We start from the raw sequence: 19,293 nt of genomic DNA, 5'->3' as shown, positions 1-19,293 counted from the left end.
GAACCGGAATGGACAACGGATCGTTGTAGGAATGCGCTTGTTTCATTCTTTCGAGAACAAAAAAGATATTATCTGGTCAAAAGGTGATCAAAATGGATGAATTTAACAAATTTCATCATTTAGTCATTTCAAGTGGAAGTAAGAAGTCAAACTGATATAAATGCTTTGAACAAAGTGATTTTATATTTGGGCTGAGTTATGGCTTCTATGAGGTAGCTAAGAAAGACTGAACGACCGGATAATACTGCTCCCTGTTCGTGGATCCCTGCTATGGACCGGACCCGTGGACCACGTGACGGACTGGTCCACGAAAACGTTTACTTTTGCACCTCTTAGGTTAACTATTGATATTTTGGTCTCACAAAACAGTTCAGCCAAAGTTGTGAACTGTTTCATGTCTGTAAGGAAAGACGGATAATTTGTGTGGCTGTATTACCACTGTATTACCACTGTATTACCACTTTATCAAGAAATATGCTCATGCACACTTGTTGTATAGCCTGCATGTAGCCCTGAATCTTCTTCTGTTTGGCGAAGTTTGTTTTCTCTTCCATTCCGTAAATCCCCTGAAAAATATATTCCCGTGCGATAAATCCGACCGAGCCTTACCCAGACAGCTTTGTTAACATTGACCAATCACACCAAGTTCTGCATTGGTAACCATTCCTGCGAACACTTCCTCTTTTTCCGCGAAACGACAAACAACATAGCTGACATACTTTGTTGTCGACTTATTTCGCTTTCGAAATCGTAAATCTATGCTGATCTTTCCAAAAATTGTTGCCTTTCAACAGGAGATATAATTTGTACCACAGATTGAATATCTCGTGTCATGGATAGAGGTCGTTTTGGTGGAAGAGGAAGCCGTGGTGGTAGAGGAGGTAGAGGAGGCAGAGGAAGAGGTACAGCTCCAAACGCAGGAGAAGGTAGGATCATAACTCGCTTTAAAGAGGAGAATTCCGTCTCATACTAGCCCAGTCTACATAATTATATCTTGTTCAGTAGATCTGAACTTTTGATTACGTGACAACAAATCCCTTTCGGGTTTTCAGAGGGCAATTCGGTTAAGAAATTTACTCCACTGATCCTAAGCTATTCCCTTGATTCCTGATTAAGATGTGTTTTGCTTATACCAACAAGAATGAATATTGCACGTGCTACATTCATCGTCGATTCAAATGATAATGCGACAATTCTTTATTGATGTAAGCATTTAGAAGAAGAAAAAAGGTATATCGTGTTAAGCTCATCACGGAACTTTCCAATCGGTTTGATTTAATGTGACAATATTACTTAAAAGAAAGTTTTAGGAACTCATGCATCAATCGATGTCAGCCCTGAATCAAGGAGACCTTGGTTCCAGCAGAAATATTATATTTGGCGAGGCTGTTTTGATTAGGAGACTAAAAACAGGAAGTGGATGGGTCGTGTCTGTGTCTGATATTGTGATATTTCAAATGTGAATTTACATGTAAACATACTTGTGTTTGGTGAATCTTGCAATCAAACAAATACACAGATTGCACACCGATAAAGTGCGCTATGTTCTGCATGTATCTATTCACAATTGAAAAAGGAAGGTTAAAAGCTGAGGTGTCGTTGCTGGAAAAATATTTTGCAATTTCTACTTTGGTAATGGTCTAACGAACGAGGACTAAAATTACATACGCAAATTTCAGCCTCAGTGATTTCGATTCACTATGGGACTTCTGAAATTACAAATAGTCCTTCATAAGTTGCTAAAAACCCCAAGACGAGTCAGGTACTTCAATTTTTTTAAAATACATCTCAACTTTAAAGAACTCATGCTCGAAATTTATATATTGCGTGACAGTTACGTTATTGAATTTGATGTACAACTGAATAAAAAGCTGTGATCTCAATTCACTTCATAGTGAGAAATACTCTAGAGGCATGAATAAAAACAACGTTCATTTACCTTGATTTATTTCATCAAGTGTTGCTAACTTTGATTAATGTATCAAGAATTGGAGCTGTAAATTCTCTTTGCACAATCAAAAAGCAGAGCCTCTTAAATTTTTATTATCCAAGAGATATACGGTTCACAAACATAGCACTGAAATAATGATTTTTTTTTTTTTTGATGCATAAAAGCATTAGTAATCAGAACAGAAAGGGACGTTTTCCCAAAAAATACCTGGTTGTTTCTAAAATTTTTTTTGTTAATTATCACCTCTAAGGTTCTTTCGGTGGAGATCGACATCAACAAAGACCACACAGGGGTAGGCAAAGAGGTCCACATCTTGGTTATCGAAAACTGAAAGAGATAAGGTCTATGGAACCATCGGAGATGGCAGTAGCCCTCCTACAGTGTCGCGACAGCTTTGAATTGTTGGTAAACGCTGATGTTATCCAAGAAGATTGGATGACATTGCTTGTGGAAATCCTGGGCAAAATGTGCAACACTATGATGATACAGAATCTGATCGAAGTGTTGTCTATCTGCAAGGGATCTGCCCTTATGCACACTCATTTGCAAAATTACATCTTAAATCTCCCGTTTATAAAAGAGGAGATGGATTCAGATCAATTTTCTGTACTAGTGGAATGCTTGATAACTTTTTTCAAGGAATGGCTTGCCAAACTCCCCAACTCCTGTTACGACGTTCCGATCGATAAACTCAGTGGAGCTCTAAACGAATTTGATTTGAAAGAGGTTGAAGACTACAAGAAAGAGGTGGAAACGCTTATTCTTAAAAGACGCGAGCAAATCGGAAAGGAGCGAAAAATGGAACAAGCATCGAAATGGCCGAAAGTTAAACAAGACGTGGAGCCACCCCCGCCAAATGACTTTAGAGAAATATCCATCTATCCGAGTGAGACTGAAATCAATTCAGAGGAGAGGCCCTTTCTGCGACAAAACAAAACTGTTAAAATGGCGAAGTACAAAGACCTAGATGATTACTTAGATGTACAATTTCGCCTTCTTCGCGAGGATTTTGTCGCCCCGCTGCGCGAGGGAATCAAAGAAATCAGGAAGAAGGTTCCGAAGAAAACTAGATCGCAAGACTTGTACATTTACGAAAATGTCGAAATTATGACCACCGTTTGTACAATGGCTGGAATTGTTCATAGAATTCGTCTGGAGATGAAGAACCTCAGAAAGATACCATGGGAGCATTCAAAGCGTTTGCTGTATGGTTCATTCCTCTGCTTATCAAAGGATAATTTTGAAACCATGCTATTTGCGACAGTAGCTAATCGCAAACCAGAAGAACTCCGGACGGGAAGGCTGGACATTCGGTTTTTCGACGGTCTCGAGGGTACACATAGGATGTATGATAAGTATGTAATGGTGGAATCGCCAGCTTATTTTGAAGCCTATCGACCCATTCTGCAACAGCTAAAGCAGATTACCTCTGACACGTTTCCATTTCAAGAGTACTTGGTCCATTGTAACCCCGATGTCAAGCCTCCTCAATACCTCAAATCCGAAAAACAAGTATGGTACGACCTGAGGGAGACTCTCAGTGTGCACGAGGGTGCAGACAAAGTGGCCGTTTGCGATTCTAAGACATGGCCTGACGTCGATGATGTGAAACTCAACGATTCTCAATTTCAAGCGTTGAAGGGTGCCCTAACGGAAGAGTTCTCAGTCATTCAAGGTCCTCCAGGCACAGGTAAAGTCAATTCCATCTCTACCACTCCAAAAAAAGAAAAAAGTAGATAGTGTCTTAACTTCTAAAAGCCTCAAAAGGGCCTGTATTGAGGCTTATTGAGCTGTATTGGCCAACGAAGCAACTTGATCACTAAAATATCCTTCTATAAACTATTAAAGAAGGGAAATTTTAGACCAACCTCACGCGTGTTTCCCTAAAACATGCTGGAGTTTTTAAAGCCGCAAGAATTGTTTAAACAATAATGGTGATTACAATGGTGATCTATTATTCTATAACTTTCCTTTTGAGTTACTTTAAAATACTTCAAACTCCTTCATCTGTCTTCGGGGAACTAGCACTGTGAAAGTGTGCCTCAGAGCAGCATGACATAGTGACCTCAGCCAAAGCTCACCAGCTGGTCACCCACCTGTCAAGGCGCTGATCAATAGCCCATCTAGTAATTTTCTTCTATATTTAAGTTCTGTTTTTTCATCTTTTAATTGTTTCTTTACCCTGTTTCCTCTAGGTAAGACATACGTCGGTTTAAAGGTTGTGAGAGCACTTTTAGACAATAGGCATGCCTGGGACGAGGAGAAGAAGTCCACCATGTTGATGGTTTGTTACACAAACCACGCCCTGGACCAGTTTCTAGAAGGGGTACTAAAATTTCAACAAACGGGAGTGATAAGAGTTGGAGGTCGAAGTTCTTCAGAGTTACTTAAAGCCTACAACTTACAAGAACACACAAAGCCTTCCGACAGCAAGCGCTGGGTCAAGCAAGAAATGTTTAAATGTCAAGAGGCCATACAAAGAGTACGTAACAGACTGGCGCGCAGTAAGCGAAACATCCTCAGCCTGACAGACCTGCAAAGCTCTGTCGCCCAGAAACACCTCAACCAATTTAAAGCAAAAGAGAGCATTTTAAACTTGCAAGGAAAATCAGTCCTTGAAAGCTGGCTTGGTCTGGAACAAAACTCTGTGGCGATGAGGAGTTCATTGAATGAGACTCAGACCGCTGAATCCGTTGCCAAGCAAAGTAGTTCCAATGAAGACGCGAAGGAAGCAATAGAAGGTAGCATCGAAGTAGACAGAGAAGCTGAAATTATTCAAAACCAGCGCTTGCTTGGTGAGAATCAGTTCCAACTCCTAAAAATCCAGGACAACACTGGACAAGAGAAACAGTGTCCCACCAATCTCTCGAGAGATCATTTGAAAGTTCTTGCAGGAGAATCCAAGCTTCAACCCCTCACTGTGACCCAACTTTCCAAGATTGATGATGTTTGGATCCTCCCCTTCGAGGAACGCTGGAGGCTGTATTTGTTTTGGCTCAGATTGTTCCAGTCCAACTGCCAAGAGGAAATTTCAAAGAAGAATAAGCAGTACGAGGACATCTGCAAGCGCTACACAGAGATTAAAATCCAAGGAGAAGTGCACGCCCTAAAAGATGCTGTAGTGATTGGAATGACCACAACTGGTGCAGCAAAGTACCGTGCCTTACTGGAAGAGATTAAACCGACACTAGTCGTCGTTGAAGAAGCAGCAGAAGTTCTTGAAGCTCATATCATAACGTCCTTGACGAAGAACACCCAGCATTTGATTTTGATTGGTGATCACCAGCAGCTGAGACCGAACCCGTCCGTATATACTCTAGCGAAGGACTATCATCTTGACGTGTCCTTGTTTGAAAGAATGGTGAATAGTGGAATGACATGTTACCAACTCAACACTCAGCATCGAATGAGACCTGAAATCGCGCGACTTATGAGGTTTATCTACAAAGGTCTTCAAGATCATGAAGATGTTCATGAATACGACGATATAAAAGGTGTATCGAAAAACATGTACTTCATAGATCACCGAGTCCTTGAAGATGAAAGTGAATTAAATGACAGACTCAAGAGCCATTCAAACAAGCACGAAGCAGAATTCATCGCAGCACTTTGCGAATATTTTATCCTGCAAGGATATGCACCACGTGAAATAACGGTGTTGACCATGTACTCTGGGCAAGTCATTACCCTACAAAGGACAATGCCGAAAGAGAGATTTGACGGAGTCAGAGTCACGGCTGTTGACAATTTTCAAGGCGAAGAGAATGAAATAATTCTGCTTTCCCTGGTAAGATCTAACAAGCAGAGAAAAATTGGCTTCCTTGCAGTTGAGAATCGGGTCTGCGTTGCCCTGTCTCGAGCTCGGAAAGGTTTCTATTGCATCGGCAACTTCTCCTTGCTGGCTGAGAAAAATGAACTTTGGAAGAAAATTGCCCGAGATATGAAAGATCGTAATGCCATAGGAGAAGCACTAGAGTTGGTTTGCAGTAACCACCCCGATCGGAAAATCCACGCAAGGGTTGCAGACGACTTCAAGTCAGCACCAGAGGGTGGATGTATGTTGCCTTGCACGTTTCGACTTCGCTGCGGCCACGGTTGCACAAGGGTATGTCATCCCGATGACAGCGACCATACCTTGTACAAATGCCAGAAGGATTGTCTAACCGAGGTCTGTTCGGAGCACCAAACTAAGTGCAAGAAAAAGTGCCACTACGGCGAGGGCTGCCTATTGTGCCCCGAAGAAGTGGAAAAGGAGATCCCCAAATGTGGACATCAACAGCTTGTGCCATGTGGAATGGCAGTGGAGGAATTTAGGTGCCAGAGTAAGTGTTGGAACTTTCTGCCCTGTGGTCATCTGTGTCCTGGAAAATGCTGGGAGGAATGTGCATCTTTCCAGTGTGAGAGGATTGTCAAGAAGGAATTCGATTGTGGTCATGAAATTGAAAAGTCTTGCTGGGAGGTTTCAGAATATGTTCGATGCGAAGAGCCATGTCAGGCAAATTTGGACTGTGGTCATCCCTGCGTCGGGAACTGCAGCGAATGCAATCAAGGAAGAATGCACGTTCCCTGCAAGGCCGACTGTGAGAGAAGAAGGGTTTGCCTTCACCCCTGTAAAGAACCTTGCACAACGAACTGCCCACCATGTCCTGAGAAATGCGAGAATCGGTGTTTCCACAGCCGATGCCCTAGACAGTGTATGGAAGCTTGCACACCGTGCAAGGTAAGTTTAAAAATACAGTAACTGTACACAAACTTTTATGGAAAAACTCCTTCTCTTAACCAGGGTGGCTGTGGTTGGTCCATAATATGTTTGATAATATTGAATTTTCCATTGAATTTCAAGATTGTGTGCCCCCAACTAAAAGGCATTACCTACACAATTACTGGTTTTTCTCCGGTCTCTGCATCTTAACTGTTTATGGAAAACATCACCATACAGTAGCATAACATGAAAATTATGGCTGGAACTCATAAACATTAGAATATCAACCCATTCAACAAAGCCACAGGCTGCCTCAAAAGTAAGCCTAACGTCATACAATTCGTTTCCATTGATCATGCTTGAAAGTGTTATCTTAAATAGCGGGTTCCTTTGATTTGATGTCATGTGCTCTCATGAGCAGAATAATCCTAGGTTGTTCTTTATCATTTTTTTAGGAACGCTGTACCTGGGTTTGCCCCCACTTCAAATGCAAGAAGCTTTGCGGTGAGAAATGCAACCGTCCTCGGTGTAACGAACCATGTAGGAAGAAACTTAAATGCAACCACCCGTGCATTGGTCTTTGTGGGGAACCTTGCCCAAAGATGTGCAGAATTTGCCATAAAAACGAGGTTACCCAGTTGTACTTTGGAACTGAAGGAGATAAAAATGCCAGATTCATTGAGTTGTTAGACTGTGGACATGTGGTTGAGGTTACAGCAATGGATTGTTGGATGGACAATGTCAGCGAAAGTGACGATATCAAGTTGAAAGAATGCCCCAGATGCCAGACTCCCATCAGGATTAGCTACCGGTATGGTGACATCGTTAAAGGAAAGTTGGCTGACATCGAGAAGGTTAAGGCCCAATTGAACCAGGAAGAGGAAAAATATCAGCAATTGACCGAAATTTTGAAAAGAGAAGCCTTTTCCCTTACACAAAATTATCCCGATATTCGTCGACGAAAATCTCCATCACTCAGTGAAGAGCAAACTTGCAAGCTCACGAGCTACGATATTTTGAAGGGTTGGCTGCAGCAAAGGAAAACTATGGCCGAGCTGAGCACAATTAAGAACCAGATGAAAATACTGATCCAAATATACAAGATAAGAGAGAGGGTGAAGACGAACCTTCTGAAGAAGACTCCTTATGGAATACTTACACCACCCAGTGCAAGCCACCCTGATGATATGTTCTTACAAGCAGCAAGGGATATTGATAAAACACTTAATCATTTGGAAGAAGATCTAATGAAGTTCCAAGTCTCCCATCAGAGGCTGAGTGATATACGGGATGAAGCCACATGTGTGAGTTTGTCGCTGAACATTCGAGTGCTATTGTGCAAAATCAAAGAGCGTTCCGTTACTCTCGCATCTGACCAAGAAGAGTGGCTGAAGACACTTGGCAGGCAGCTGGACGCTGGCCAGAAGCTCAGGGATGAAGCTTTCGTTGAGATTGAGGATACAATAAACGAGATCCGAGAACAATGTGGTTTGGAAAGTCTGACTCCAGAAGAGCGAATCGAAATTTCCAGGCCAATGAACTTCTCTCAAGGACTGTGGCACAGGTGTCCTAGTGGACATCCCCATAATGTCTTAGGCGAATGTCCAGAGTGCGGTACAACTGGGTGGGATAAGCTATTTTGAGGTTATATTTTTTGGATGTTTTTAAAAATTGGCTTATAACCAGACGAACGCCAACATTTCTTTAGATAGTACAGGTGACTAAAAAAGGTGATACGTCTTAAATTTGACCTTTTTATCCTGGAGAAGCTTTGACTCTAAATTGAAACGTGAGAAGGCCATGTTAAAGATAGGTCACTGTTAGGGTGTATTTTGTACATATATTGTTAGATTAGACAGTGTTGCAAGTGACTTGTTTCTATTAGATGCGTGCACAAAGGTTAATGTATTTTTTAATCTCATTTCAGATTGGATAAGGCAATGTATACTGTTTAGTCCAAGAACAAGCAGATTTGTGAGCTTGAAGGACAAAGGCGTGTACTGTTTGAAAGAGAACATTTCAGGATCGTTTCCACAGGTTACAGTTAAAACAAAACTTTACATTTTTCCAACATTGAGACATAATCGATGTGGTCAATTTTACAAACTACATCATGAAAATAACTCCCATAGACCACTTTCGTAAATGGCTGCCGGATTAATATTCTTTTGTTTAAATTTAAATTAGTCCTTCAGGCCTCGTTCTCTCGTACAAAATTCAAAAGAATACATTATCTCAAGCGAGGCCAGAAGGGCTCATTTAAATTTAAACAAAAGAATATTAATCCGGCAGCCATTTACGAAAGTGGTCTATAGAAGCGGTTTTGCAGCAGAATGAAAAACATGATTGAGAAGGTAAGTGAAGCAGGTAGCTCACCTTCAATGTAGCCGTCACTGCTCATGCTCTCATGGGTGATTAGTGTGCGTCTGGCGGGCGCAAATTACCAGATAGCGCCTTTTTCTTTATGACCGAAGCTTGTCAGTGCGGAATTAAATCCCCAGTATTCGAGACGAGTGTCGAGTGACTTTTCTTTTCTTCGCTTCTTTTGAATTGAGCAACAACTTTTTTCACGTTTCATTAATGTAGAGAAACTCTCAATGCAGAATAAGAAAAATCATCTGACACGTGTGTTTTCGTAGATCGATACTTCACTACATATTTTACTGATATTCTTAGGAAACATTGGGTGTACACAGGATGTTGCCATGTTACTCTTCATGAAAGAGCAGCCCATTTTATGTCATTGTATGACGTTATTCAGTTTATTCATACTATGACCTGAAAGACAGATAAGTCCTCGAGTAGTTTTGTTTTCAATTTTTCGAACGATTCGAAGAGGTGGTTGAGTATTGATTTTTCTATTCACTTGGGAAAGCGATTAAAACCGCATTCTCTCACCCTAAGATGAAATGAGAGGATCTCGATGTCGTATCAAAAGTCTCCAGTTTCAAACATGAGTTCAACTTAAAGAGTCTAAAACACCACCCAACTACTCAGTGTTAAAGAATAAAAGAATTTTTTCTTGTTGCAAAATTTGCTGAGGCATTTCGTCGTCATCATTGGCAACTTTAATTGCCAATCCCTCAGAACTCCTTACGCCATTCTGTAGGCAATGTATGGTTCCTGAGGAAAGCACTGAGGCACTGAGCACTTTGGCCACAGCTTTGAGGTCTGAATATCCGCCCTTGTTTAAAGTGGGTGGGTTCAAACACTCAATCCAGTAATACAGCGGAACAAATAGAAAAACAATATGTAACCAACTCATAATCGTTCAATAAACGAAAATATGAAGTGATGTACTTTTGGAAAATTCGGCTACCTGTTCAGATGTGATCAACTAGCCTTCTACAATTTAACGTTAATACATGTCCATTGTTAAATAGTTGTTTCCTAGAGGTGAATTTTTGATAGACTTCGTCTTCTGCCGGACTGGTTTCCACTTTTGTATGAGCACGTATTACTCGATTGTTTGGCTCTAAAAAACTTGCATGGTGTTAAAATAATAGATTTTGTTACAATTTTTTAATCATATTTAGTGTAGTGTTTTTTTTCAAGGATTTTCAGCCCTGAGAAAAGCCGTACCAGCGCACTTGAAAAATTACGATGAGTGTCTTTGATATCGTTAATAAGCATATGACACGTCGCCTTTCGCGCCACTCATTCAGGTTCAAAGCTTTACCATTTTTTGTCCGAGGTCGTCTGTCAAATTTTCTCGGATTATGTCTGCTAAAAACACTGAGAAAATCGTATCGCCATTCCCCGTGGGTGACCCCTAAACTCAGGTTCAACTGTACTTGTCTTTGGTGATGGCACTTCTCGCGGCTGAGAACGAAAATTGACAACTGGAAGATTTGCTACAAGCCGATTCTGGCAGTGTGCCTGAAGAGTGTCGGTGAGGACAAAGTCGATGGCAATAAATTTCAATAATAAATAGAGAAATATTTCAGGCCTCATTTTGAAATTGCGTGCCGAATAAATCAATAATTATTCTTTATCCTTTTACGATCAGTCCAATGTCTTACAACTAGGGTAGGAATTAGATTCCAATTTGCGTACCCTTAACTTGATGCGGCTGTTAAAGAAGGCTTTCTAAGAATTCATTTCCATGGCGGTTTATCGATAGATAATTCTATCTTTTTATATCTCCTAGTTAGTTGATGGTTGGTCAATTTAGCGCGTCACATATCAATGTACAGCCCACTAAATACAAAATTTTGTTAGAATTGAAAACTTCCCCCTCCATTCGAACACAGATGTAATAAATATCTTAATAACCTCATTTTCTCGGTTCGTACTGTAAGTTATGGAACATCATTTTTTTCGCGCGGATTTATGGCTCTCGCGCTAGGAGTTTTAAGGATAAATCCGAGCGAAAAACAGACTCAGTCCGTAACTTACAGTACGGACTTCGATCTCAGTTAGTAAGAGGTATTTCCATTTGTGTGTACAAACCTTCTTGGTTCATCAAGTGAACACTTTAATATGCTCTCCCAACGGTTCAACGGCGTAAATAAACCTGGTATGTAGGCGGGAATCCCCTTTCAACCTGACAAAGGGACACATGGGTCAAAATTTAGGTAATTCCATTTTATTTGATTACTTAATCTCTTTCGCCATTGTTCGCTAAGTATAAAATGAGTGACGTTCATTGTACTGGGAAAATGAAACAAATTAAGATGGAAATCAAAGAAAGCAAGTTATACTGTCCAAAAAAATTTAGAATTAGAACAATGATGCCTTTTTTACAAAATTTAAGATATTCATGATAAACTGTACCAATTCTTGTACCATTTTTTCACCAGTTTTGTCATGATGTATCCTACCCCTGGACCAAGATAGCCTCAAGTACACCAACGTGTATTCATGTCAACGTGTGCACTCCCCTCCCCTCACCCCTTAGACAAAAAGTCAGTTAGTTAATAAAGGAGTAGAGTTTCAATCTCAGCCCACGATCGGGGTTGTGAGGCGGGTACATCCTCGTCCACCATCTTTACCAAGGCAAGAGCGGGGCTAAAACTAGAGGCGCCAGGACATTTAGGGTCCACTTTCGATCGGAATGTTTTGCAGTTAAGCTTAGCGGTGACAGTTTGTTGTACCGAAGTTGAGACCAGTTTTCCGGCGCGCTCCATATGGACGATGTCGACGGCCAAAAGGGTGGCTTCTTTAATGCCCATGGTTTGATTATAAGATAATGAGACATTTTTACACTGCACCCAGCGTAAATTGGGTACAGGCTGTTCTGCGCACACCAGCCGGCGCGCCTGGTCAATCGAAGCAGTTGGATATGAGGTGTTGAAGATCTCGTTGTCTGAAACTGACCCAAAAGCTGGACAGAATAGTTGGAAAGCTTGAGAACCGAGAAGTCTCAAGTGATCTATAACCTCAACCTGTAGTGAGTACAAAGATGAGGGTTATTTTAATACAACTTCTGTTCCATTCCTATTTTTTAAACGAAGTCACAGTAAGGAGTGTTTTTATACCGAGCTAAAGGCAACACACGTACACTTACGTAATTTCTTGCATAAACGCTTTACTCCATGCCGTTTTGTGTCGAAGCTTAACCTCTCGACTACAAGGAGTCCCTCCATTTCGTCGCACGAGTGAAAAAAAGAAGTGGAAAAAAAATTGATGTTAACGAACCGCGTGGACCTTTCTACTTCTCGGGCACCTCATTCCCAAAAGTTCCGCTCGGCGCTAACATCATTTTTCTTTTTTTTCACTTTTCTTTTTTTTTTTTTTACTTACGCGACTGACTTCGCCAAAAATCAGGGACTGTTCGTAGTCTACTTAATCTTATTTTGCCTGTTATTGGAAGGCGAAGGAAAATGAAGTTTCGTTTATTACATTACATTACTGTCCTACATGATTCTATCATAGCATACCTCTGTTTTGACGTATCTCTCTTTGCCGTTCACTGTTATTATTGCCCCTGGGGTTATTTTTGCATTTTCCAGTTCTTCTTCTGACCATTTTCGTTCCTTTTTTGATTGTTTCTTTAATGCCGCCGCCCCAACGTCGACACAAAAAATATTATTGTCAAGGGAACAGCTATTTTCTGATGAGACTCTCTTCACTGTTTGAGCATAAACCAGGAAGTTATCTGTCTCTACGGAACTCACGCCAGTTACCACGGCCTTTTTATTGAATTTAAAGGACATGTCTCCTGCGGAAAAAAATTCAGTGATTTCATTTTGAAAGTATTTTATCCCAGGAATGTGTGCTTCAGTTTTCAAGCACAGTGGAACTATTTTTCAAGGGACATCCTCAGGACAACGACATGTGTCCCTTGAATAGGGATGTCCCTTCAATGTTGTTACAAGGATCAAAGATTATTGATCCAAGGAATTCTTCCATTCTAACGATGTGTGCCGCAGTTTTCAAACACAATAATGAAACTATTTTTTGAGGGACACCTGCGGTATAACGAAATTTGTCCCTCGAAAAGAGATGTCTGATCAATTCAGGTACCGAATACAAAGACTAAGGAGCATCAAGTTTTCCGTCGGGACCAACGTCAAGTCCTTTGAATAGAGCTGTCCCGAAGGAGAGCCTCCACATTTTTCGACGTGTGTTAGAGATTTAGTGAGAAGGGAGGAGAGGTTAGGTTGCTGTAAATTACTTTTTGAGGGAAGAAAATTTTATTGATCAACTTCAAGGGGGGGGGGGCTTAGAAATCATTTATGAGGAGATCGTTTTGGGAATTCAAATCAAGAATCGTAGTGATAAATGATATTCTATTTGTTGTAGTTATATTTCCACAAAACCACCATCAGAGGAGGGAATCATTAAATCTATATCTGCCAAACATTGAGGATCATTAGAATAGAATACTCTTGAGGTATCACGAAAATTATATTGCGACACGACCAAAATCCTTCCACCCCCTTCCCCAGGGGAAGAATAATGACCAGTCCTTGAGAAGTGTTATACCGTCGCATACGTAATTTTGTTTATAAGTGCGGTTGTACGTCAGATATTTGACAGAAATTATCTTGGAATACCACGGAATATATTTTCTGCTTTTGATTTATACCAGAACGTCCCCCATTCGGAGGTGATATCTATCCCACCCTGGAATTCGTGCGGGCTGAAATACGAGCAGTCTTCAATGAACAGATGCAGAGCGTATTATGACGCCATCGGAGCGGATAAATCTGGGAGCTCACGAAGATGAAACTCGTACCTTTGCATTTATGTTATTTTCAATCATTAAATATGTGTTGATGAAATATTAGATATAAATTCTGGCGGTTTTTTGGGACACCGAAAAAAGTTAGGACCTACTGTACACAAACATATAAACCAGTGAGGTTAATGAAGTAGGAAATAAAGAGATCTGGCAGAAATTGAATGACAGTAATCGTCAAGACGACATCAACGTACTCGTTTATGAAAAATGAATCTTTGGGGATTGAATCAATTTCTAACCCTCTCAATAATCAATAATTCTTTAGTAAATGGTAAGTCAAATGTTCATTCTCGGCAGAAATTTTCCACAGTCTGGTGAGACCATTACGTATCTTCAACTCTAAACGATTCTTGAAGTAAAGAGCCTCTTTGAAGAAGAAAAAAATATTTTACACTCAAGTAGAGTTGTTTTGGTTGCAGTTAGGTACGGTTTACAGTTTTTATTGTTTCTCTCACTTACAACACGCGCTATGATTGGTCAACTCAGTGGGCCGTAATAGAATTTACGGGATCGTAAACTTTTGGTTGTTTTGCTGCTAAAATCTCACGCTGCATGTAATTATCGCCAATTGTACTAAACTTTCGCCGATAAGTAAAGATTTACTCTTTTGTTTTCTTTAAAGTGTATGTTAAAACATGCCAAAAACTGAGGAACTTTTTCGAATGGTCTTATGAATCCATTCGACTTGACAAGAAGTCTTTTCCCCGAATCAAATAGCTGATTAACCATGTCTCCTACGACCGTATTGTAGTTTACAAATCCCCTTTTACCTCCTTGGATTTATGTTCCGCGCAATTCGCGGCCATTGACGTAAGATACGAGCCTCAAAGTCGCTTAAAAAATAGCGCTCCGAAAAATCTAACGAGCTGTGAGATTAAAAAGGATAAAAAACGAAAAGAAAAAGACAGTGCAAACCTCAATAGATTTAGATAAAACCTCAGCCGGTGTTAACAACAATGAAGAAAGTGACCACGTCTGATGTTTGTTTTCGCCGATTTTAACACGGAGATAAATATGCTAATTTGTGGAAGTGTAAGGCAGTCTAGGGTAACAAAGATGATGGTCAACAGATTGTATGTAACTTAAAAATAGCCAATTTGATGAAAGAGTACCTTGGAATAGCAACGACAACAAAGATCCTTAAATATGGCCTGATGATAAAATTAATTTCCCTAGCTAAAGTAATGTCAGACTGGTAAAGACTTGTTACTTTTATAGTACCATATGGTTTTTCTTTTCTTTAAAATAATTTGAGACATGCCAACAAATTTACAAAGAAATACATTATACTTCTCAAAATGTCAAAACTGCACAATTGATCGTTTTAATTAGGGGCCTTTTGGAACTGTTTGGGACAGTCGGCTTATCATGTAAACGAGTCCAAATATATTTCTTTTTTCAATGCTTAATATATATATTCTCGACTGAAATGCTACATAGGTGAATCGTACACAAAATTAATCAGTTTTGCCTGAGTAGCAGTAGTCTCCAACTCACGCTAGAGTGAACAACGTAAATTAAACCAAATGCAAAATGCAAATTTTACGACTTGCTTTCATTAATAACATGTTGCACTATTTTCGGATGGGGAAAAAAAATAGAATTTTACACAGGTAATTTAAATGCTAATGCGTTCTTATGTTTTTGCTTAATCGCACTCGTGGGCTTCACAAGAAGGCGGGTTTTGCTCTCGAATTAACCGGCAGATGGCAATCTGTCCGTGGAAATTAAATACCAATCTTGCAGAAAGCTATTTTTAACAAATATGGTTGCTTTGATCAGGATTTAACCCGTGCCTAGCTTGAGAAGTATGATTGTTTAAGCCTGTTTATACCGAGGTTTACACCGAAGTGCGAAAATTAAGTTTTATACATATTAGGATGAAGTGGACAGTATTCTCTTACGAAGAAGTATTACACAGATATTCGGATTATTCGTAATGAATTCTCGGTGTTCGTATCTCTGTCTGTCTGACCTTTCAGTTCTGATTTAGAGGGATATCAATTATAACCTTCTCTCAACTAGTGTGGTGAAGCGTTAATACATTGTAATGGTGTACAATTACGTTCTTTGGTCTTGTCACTTTGAAAACAAAGCAAAATTCACGCATTGAGCGGCGTTTTGTATGTCCTAGTTTAAATTTCGACATCGCCTGGGTTCTGAAGCTTCGTGCTTGATAACTTTGGGGTTCATAATCGATTACGCTCTGTATATAAAACGCAGATAACCTGAAAAGATTGCTATCGTTCAAACACAAATAACGGTAACCACATTCCTTTCAAATAAATTTACTTACCTTCGATACAAGATTATTTTGAATAGCACCGCGCCAGTGGTCGATTAATCTTACAACTCGATCGGCCTTCAAGTAACCTCTGAGAAATCCGTGAAATACTTCAGACGATCTTAGCTCATGCTGTGATGTAATGATGCGATTATGTTACTGTGTGAGGTCACTATCATGATGAAGGAACACGACTCGCGATTAGAACGATTTGAAAGATTAACCAGCTGAGCACTACATTCCAAGAGATCTAGCGAAACGCTGTGTCCCAAGAGGATACTGCAAGGATAATGGAACAGGTTTCGAGGGCAAATATACACAAGACGGGTAATTAAACAGCGTCAAGGCTTTTAAACGGTGCCGAAATGAGGTAATTATCCCCATACAACAAACAAAGCCCTAAGCTGTTTTGTGTTTACGACTGTAATGCTAATGAAGTTCATTTGTGAATAAATACACATCTACAGTTAAAAGATTTTAATCGACATTTAAGGGATACAGTTTGCAATCAGCACGCTTTAGCTAGGAAAAGAAATCAAAATATTTACGCAAACTTAAAAAAAAAATTTAAAAAATGATAAAACTAATTCTTACAGAACGTAAAAGGAAATTTGTTGTGTATAGTATCCACGTTAATGTAAAAGAAAACGGAATTACGTCAGATTTTTAATTTTTTTATGACATTGTAAGGTCTTAACCTATAAGTGTTTTTAGAACTGGATTATAAATATCGTATTTTTCTTTTTAGTTTTTTCTTAGACCACAGGTTTTTTAGACCACAAGTGTTTGTTGTAATTGATTATAATATTGTAATGATTTTAGGCTGGACATCAGCCTCGTAGCTGAATGGGCCCCCCTGTTTTAATTAAAGTTCACTTACTTTACTAGGGACAATAACAGGGAAGAAATGGGCCAAGGATTGGGCCTCTCCTAGTAAATTAAATTTTTTCCAAAAAAGAAAAAAATTAAAAAGTAGATCAATAAATAATAAATAGAAAGATTTATGTCCCCGAGAATAGGATAGAATAGGGATATTAACCTCAGACGCTTCCTTTTATGTATGCACATAATAAAATTGAATGATTGATTGATTGATTAATAAATGCAGCAAGTAGATCACTGACAATTATTGGATATTGAAATAATCACGAAATTTTACCTTATGTTTCGATGTAACTGGTATCAGGCGCTCGTTATTCAAAGCACTGATTCCTACGCTGCTGCACTGTCGAGCTCCTCCAAAAAACGAACGCCTGATTGCTGGTTAGTTTCGACGTGACACACTTCTTCGTCAGGTCAAGCTTGTTAATTTCACTTTTACGCTTTAGGCATTTACGCCTACATTCTTTGTCATTTATTTCTGGGATGTGACAGTTCCTTCAGGGCCTTTTTGATTTGCAAATTTCGCTTTTATATGCCAACCAAAGCATGACTAGTTTGGCTACATTTTCCACCACAGTTGAAATTTTCACCGTGGTTGAAACTCTTGTCAGTAGTATTAGGATCATGTGAACTATAGGTAGTCTGCATCGATATATCGGTCGAAACAACGACTTCACCGAATGCCCGACTGCCGACCGATCTTTCGCCCGATAATCGACCGATCTTTCGCCCGATAATCGACCGATCTCTCGCCCGATAATCGACCGATCTTTCGCCCGATAATCGACCGATCTTTCGCCCGATAATCGACCGATCTCTCGCCCGATAATCGACCGATCTCTCGCCCGATAATCGACCGATCTCTCGCCCGATAATCGACCGATCTCTCGCCCGATAATCGACCGATCTTTCGCCCGATAATCGACCGATCTCTCGCCCGATAATCGACCGATCTCTCGCCCGATAATCGACCGATCTTTCGACCGATAATCGACCGATCTGTCGACTGACTGTCGATCAGTTTATGTAAACCGCTTTATTGTCCTACCGACATGTCATCAGCTCAAATGCCTCTGCTAATCAGCCTTCCTTCTGTATCTGTGATTCTTTACTGTTCGCAGCTCATTTGTGAATAAGGGTTTTCACAGACGATCCTACACAAAGTACAGTCATCCCAAAACATAGCAAAAGACACGGCTAACGGCAAAAATGAGCCGACAATGATTTGAATAGGCCTAAGGAGTAAGAATGTTGGCGACAACTTCACCTGTGTTCACGCCAAAGGAAAGAAATTCAAACAAAGAAAAAGACAGATTCGTTAGATATGCAAACGCTACTGCTCGACAAAACTTTGCTCTCTCTGCCATACTACCTTATACAGACGGAAAAATTAAACACGTGATATAACTGTTTACAATAACTGATACAGACATAGCCGCTCCCTCACTGTCATAAAACAGCACTTTTTCTTGGCTCTTAATGTTCATATTCTCTGTTGCATACCATACAACAGTGATTACGACTGCAACTAAGGGAAAGACACAGACAACATTCAACCAAGCGATTTGTGAGAGAAACTTGAGGGGGGTTCAGTTAGTAAAACCAAACCACCAGCGATGGTTATGCGCATCATCTCTGTGATGGATTCCCACGAAAGGGCGTGGTGCATAACAGATCCAAAAACTGCGAGGTGCATTACCAACACGACGAACATTTCGATTTGTATAATAACTGACACGATGTAATTGTGGTTTGACCTTGTGCAAATTCTGTGGCCTTCCTTATCTTTGTCGTAATGGCAGTCAGTTAAAATAGTTCCTGTGTACCACAGGGTAATTAGGATTGTAATAAAAGTGACCAAGGCACCAATTTGATGCTCTGTGTTTGCCTGAGGCAGATAGAGCTAAAAAGCTGACACCTTCGATAAAGCTGACAAGATTCGCTACGGCTTTCCAAACGTCCAGGCGAGCAATCAAGCAAAGCCTCTTTTTTGGAAGTAGGAGAAAGGTCATCGTTGAATAAGTTCTCATCATATGAAGACCGTAACATCTACAAGATGGCTGCATCTTCTTTCCCATTAATCGGTTCAATCCTTAAGAGAAGGTTTACTGTTTTCATTGCTAAAAAAAGAATTGAAGAAGCTGACTTCTTTCTTCCGGTGTCACCCCACAAGGAAAATTGTTTTAAAAAAAACGTAGGTGACCCTCTCTCGCGCGACCTTCATGAAAGAGATCATTTTTTAAAAACTTTTTAGTTTCGTCTTCAAAGTTGAATATTTGATTTGT

The 19,293-nt window shown here is 40.1% G+C and overlaps 2 protein-coding genes and 1 pseudogene across 3 annotated transcripts; 1 reads left to right on the top strand and 2 right to left on the bottom strand.

The window, feature by feature from the left end:
• Positions 1-684: 684 nt before the first annotated feature.
• LOC111322206 (NFX1-type zinc finger-containing protein 1) lies at positions 685-10,655 on the top strand. Of its 2 annotated transcripts, none has more exons than XR_015998876.1 (5): positions 685-926; positions 2,202-3,641; positions 4,147-6,671; positions 7,109-8,370; positions 8,581-10,655. XR_015998876.1 is itself a non-coding variant. In XM_088753825.1 (5 exons), exons 1-4 carry the CDS (start codon positions 833-835, stop codon positions 8,294-8,296), a joined length of 5,247 nt encoding a protein of 1,748 aa, XP_088609951.1. In that variant the 5' UTR covers positions 685-832; the 3' UTR covers position 8,297; positions 8,581-10,655. The 2 variants fall into 2 exon arrangements, 1 of the variants encoding a protein (XP_088609951.1); XM_088753825.1 differs by having other exon boundaries at positions 7,109-8,297.
• A 570-nt stretch (positions 10,656-11,225) lies between these two features.
• On the bottom strand, positions 11,226-16,520 carry LOC111322207 (uncharacterized). Its single transcript, XM_022925275.2, has 3 exons — positions 16,139-16,520; positions 12,536-12,816; positions 11,226-12,040 (listed from the first exon to the last, which is right to left on the bottom strand). Exons 2-3 carry the CDS (start codon positions 12,809-12,811, stop codon positions 11,570-11,572), a joined length of 747 nt encoding a protein of 248 aa, XP_022781010.2. The 5' UTR covers positions 12,812-12,816; positions 16,139-16,520; the 3' UTR covers positions 11,226-11,569.
• Positions 16,521-18,278: 1,758 nt separating this feature from the next.
• On the bottom strand, positions 18,279-19,020 carry LOC148734414 (vesicular inhibitory amino acid transporter-like; annotated as a pseudogene).
• Positions 19,021-19,293: the final 273 nt, after the last annotated feature.

This window comes from Stylophora pistillata, chromosome 3 (genome assembly GCF_964205215.1).
Source record: "Stylophora pistillata chromosome 3, jaStyPist1.2, whole genome shotgun sequence".
Taxonomy (NCBI): domain Eukaryota; kingdom Metazoa; phylum Cnidaria; class Anthozoa; order Scleractinia; family Pocilloporidae; genus Stylophora; species Stylophora pistillata.
This window is presented reverse-complemented; position numbering and strand designations above follow the sequence as displayed.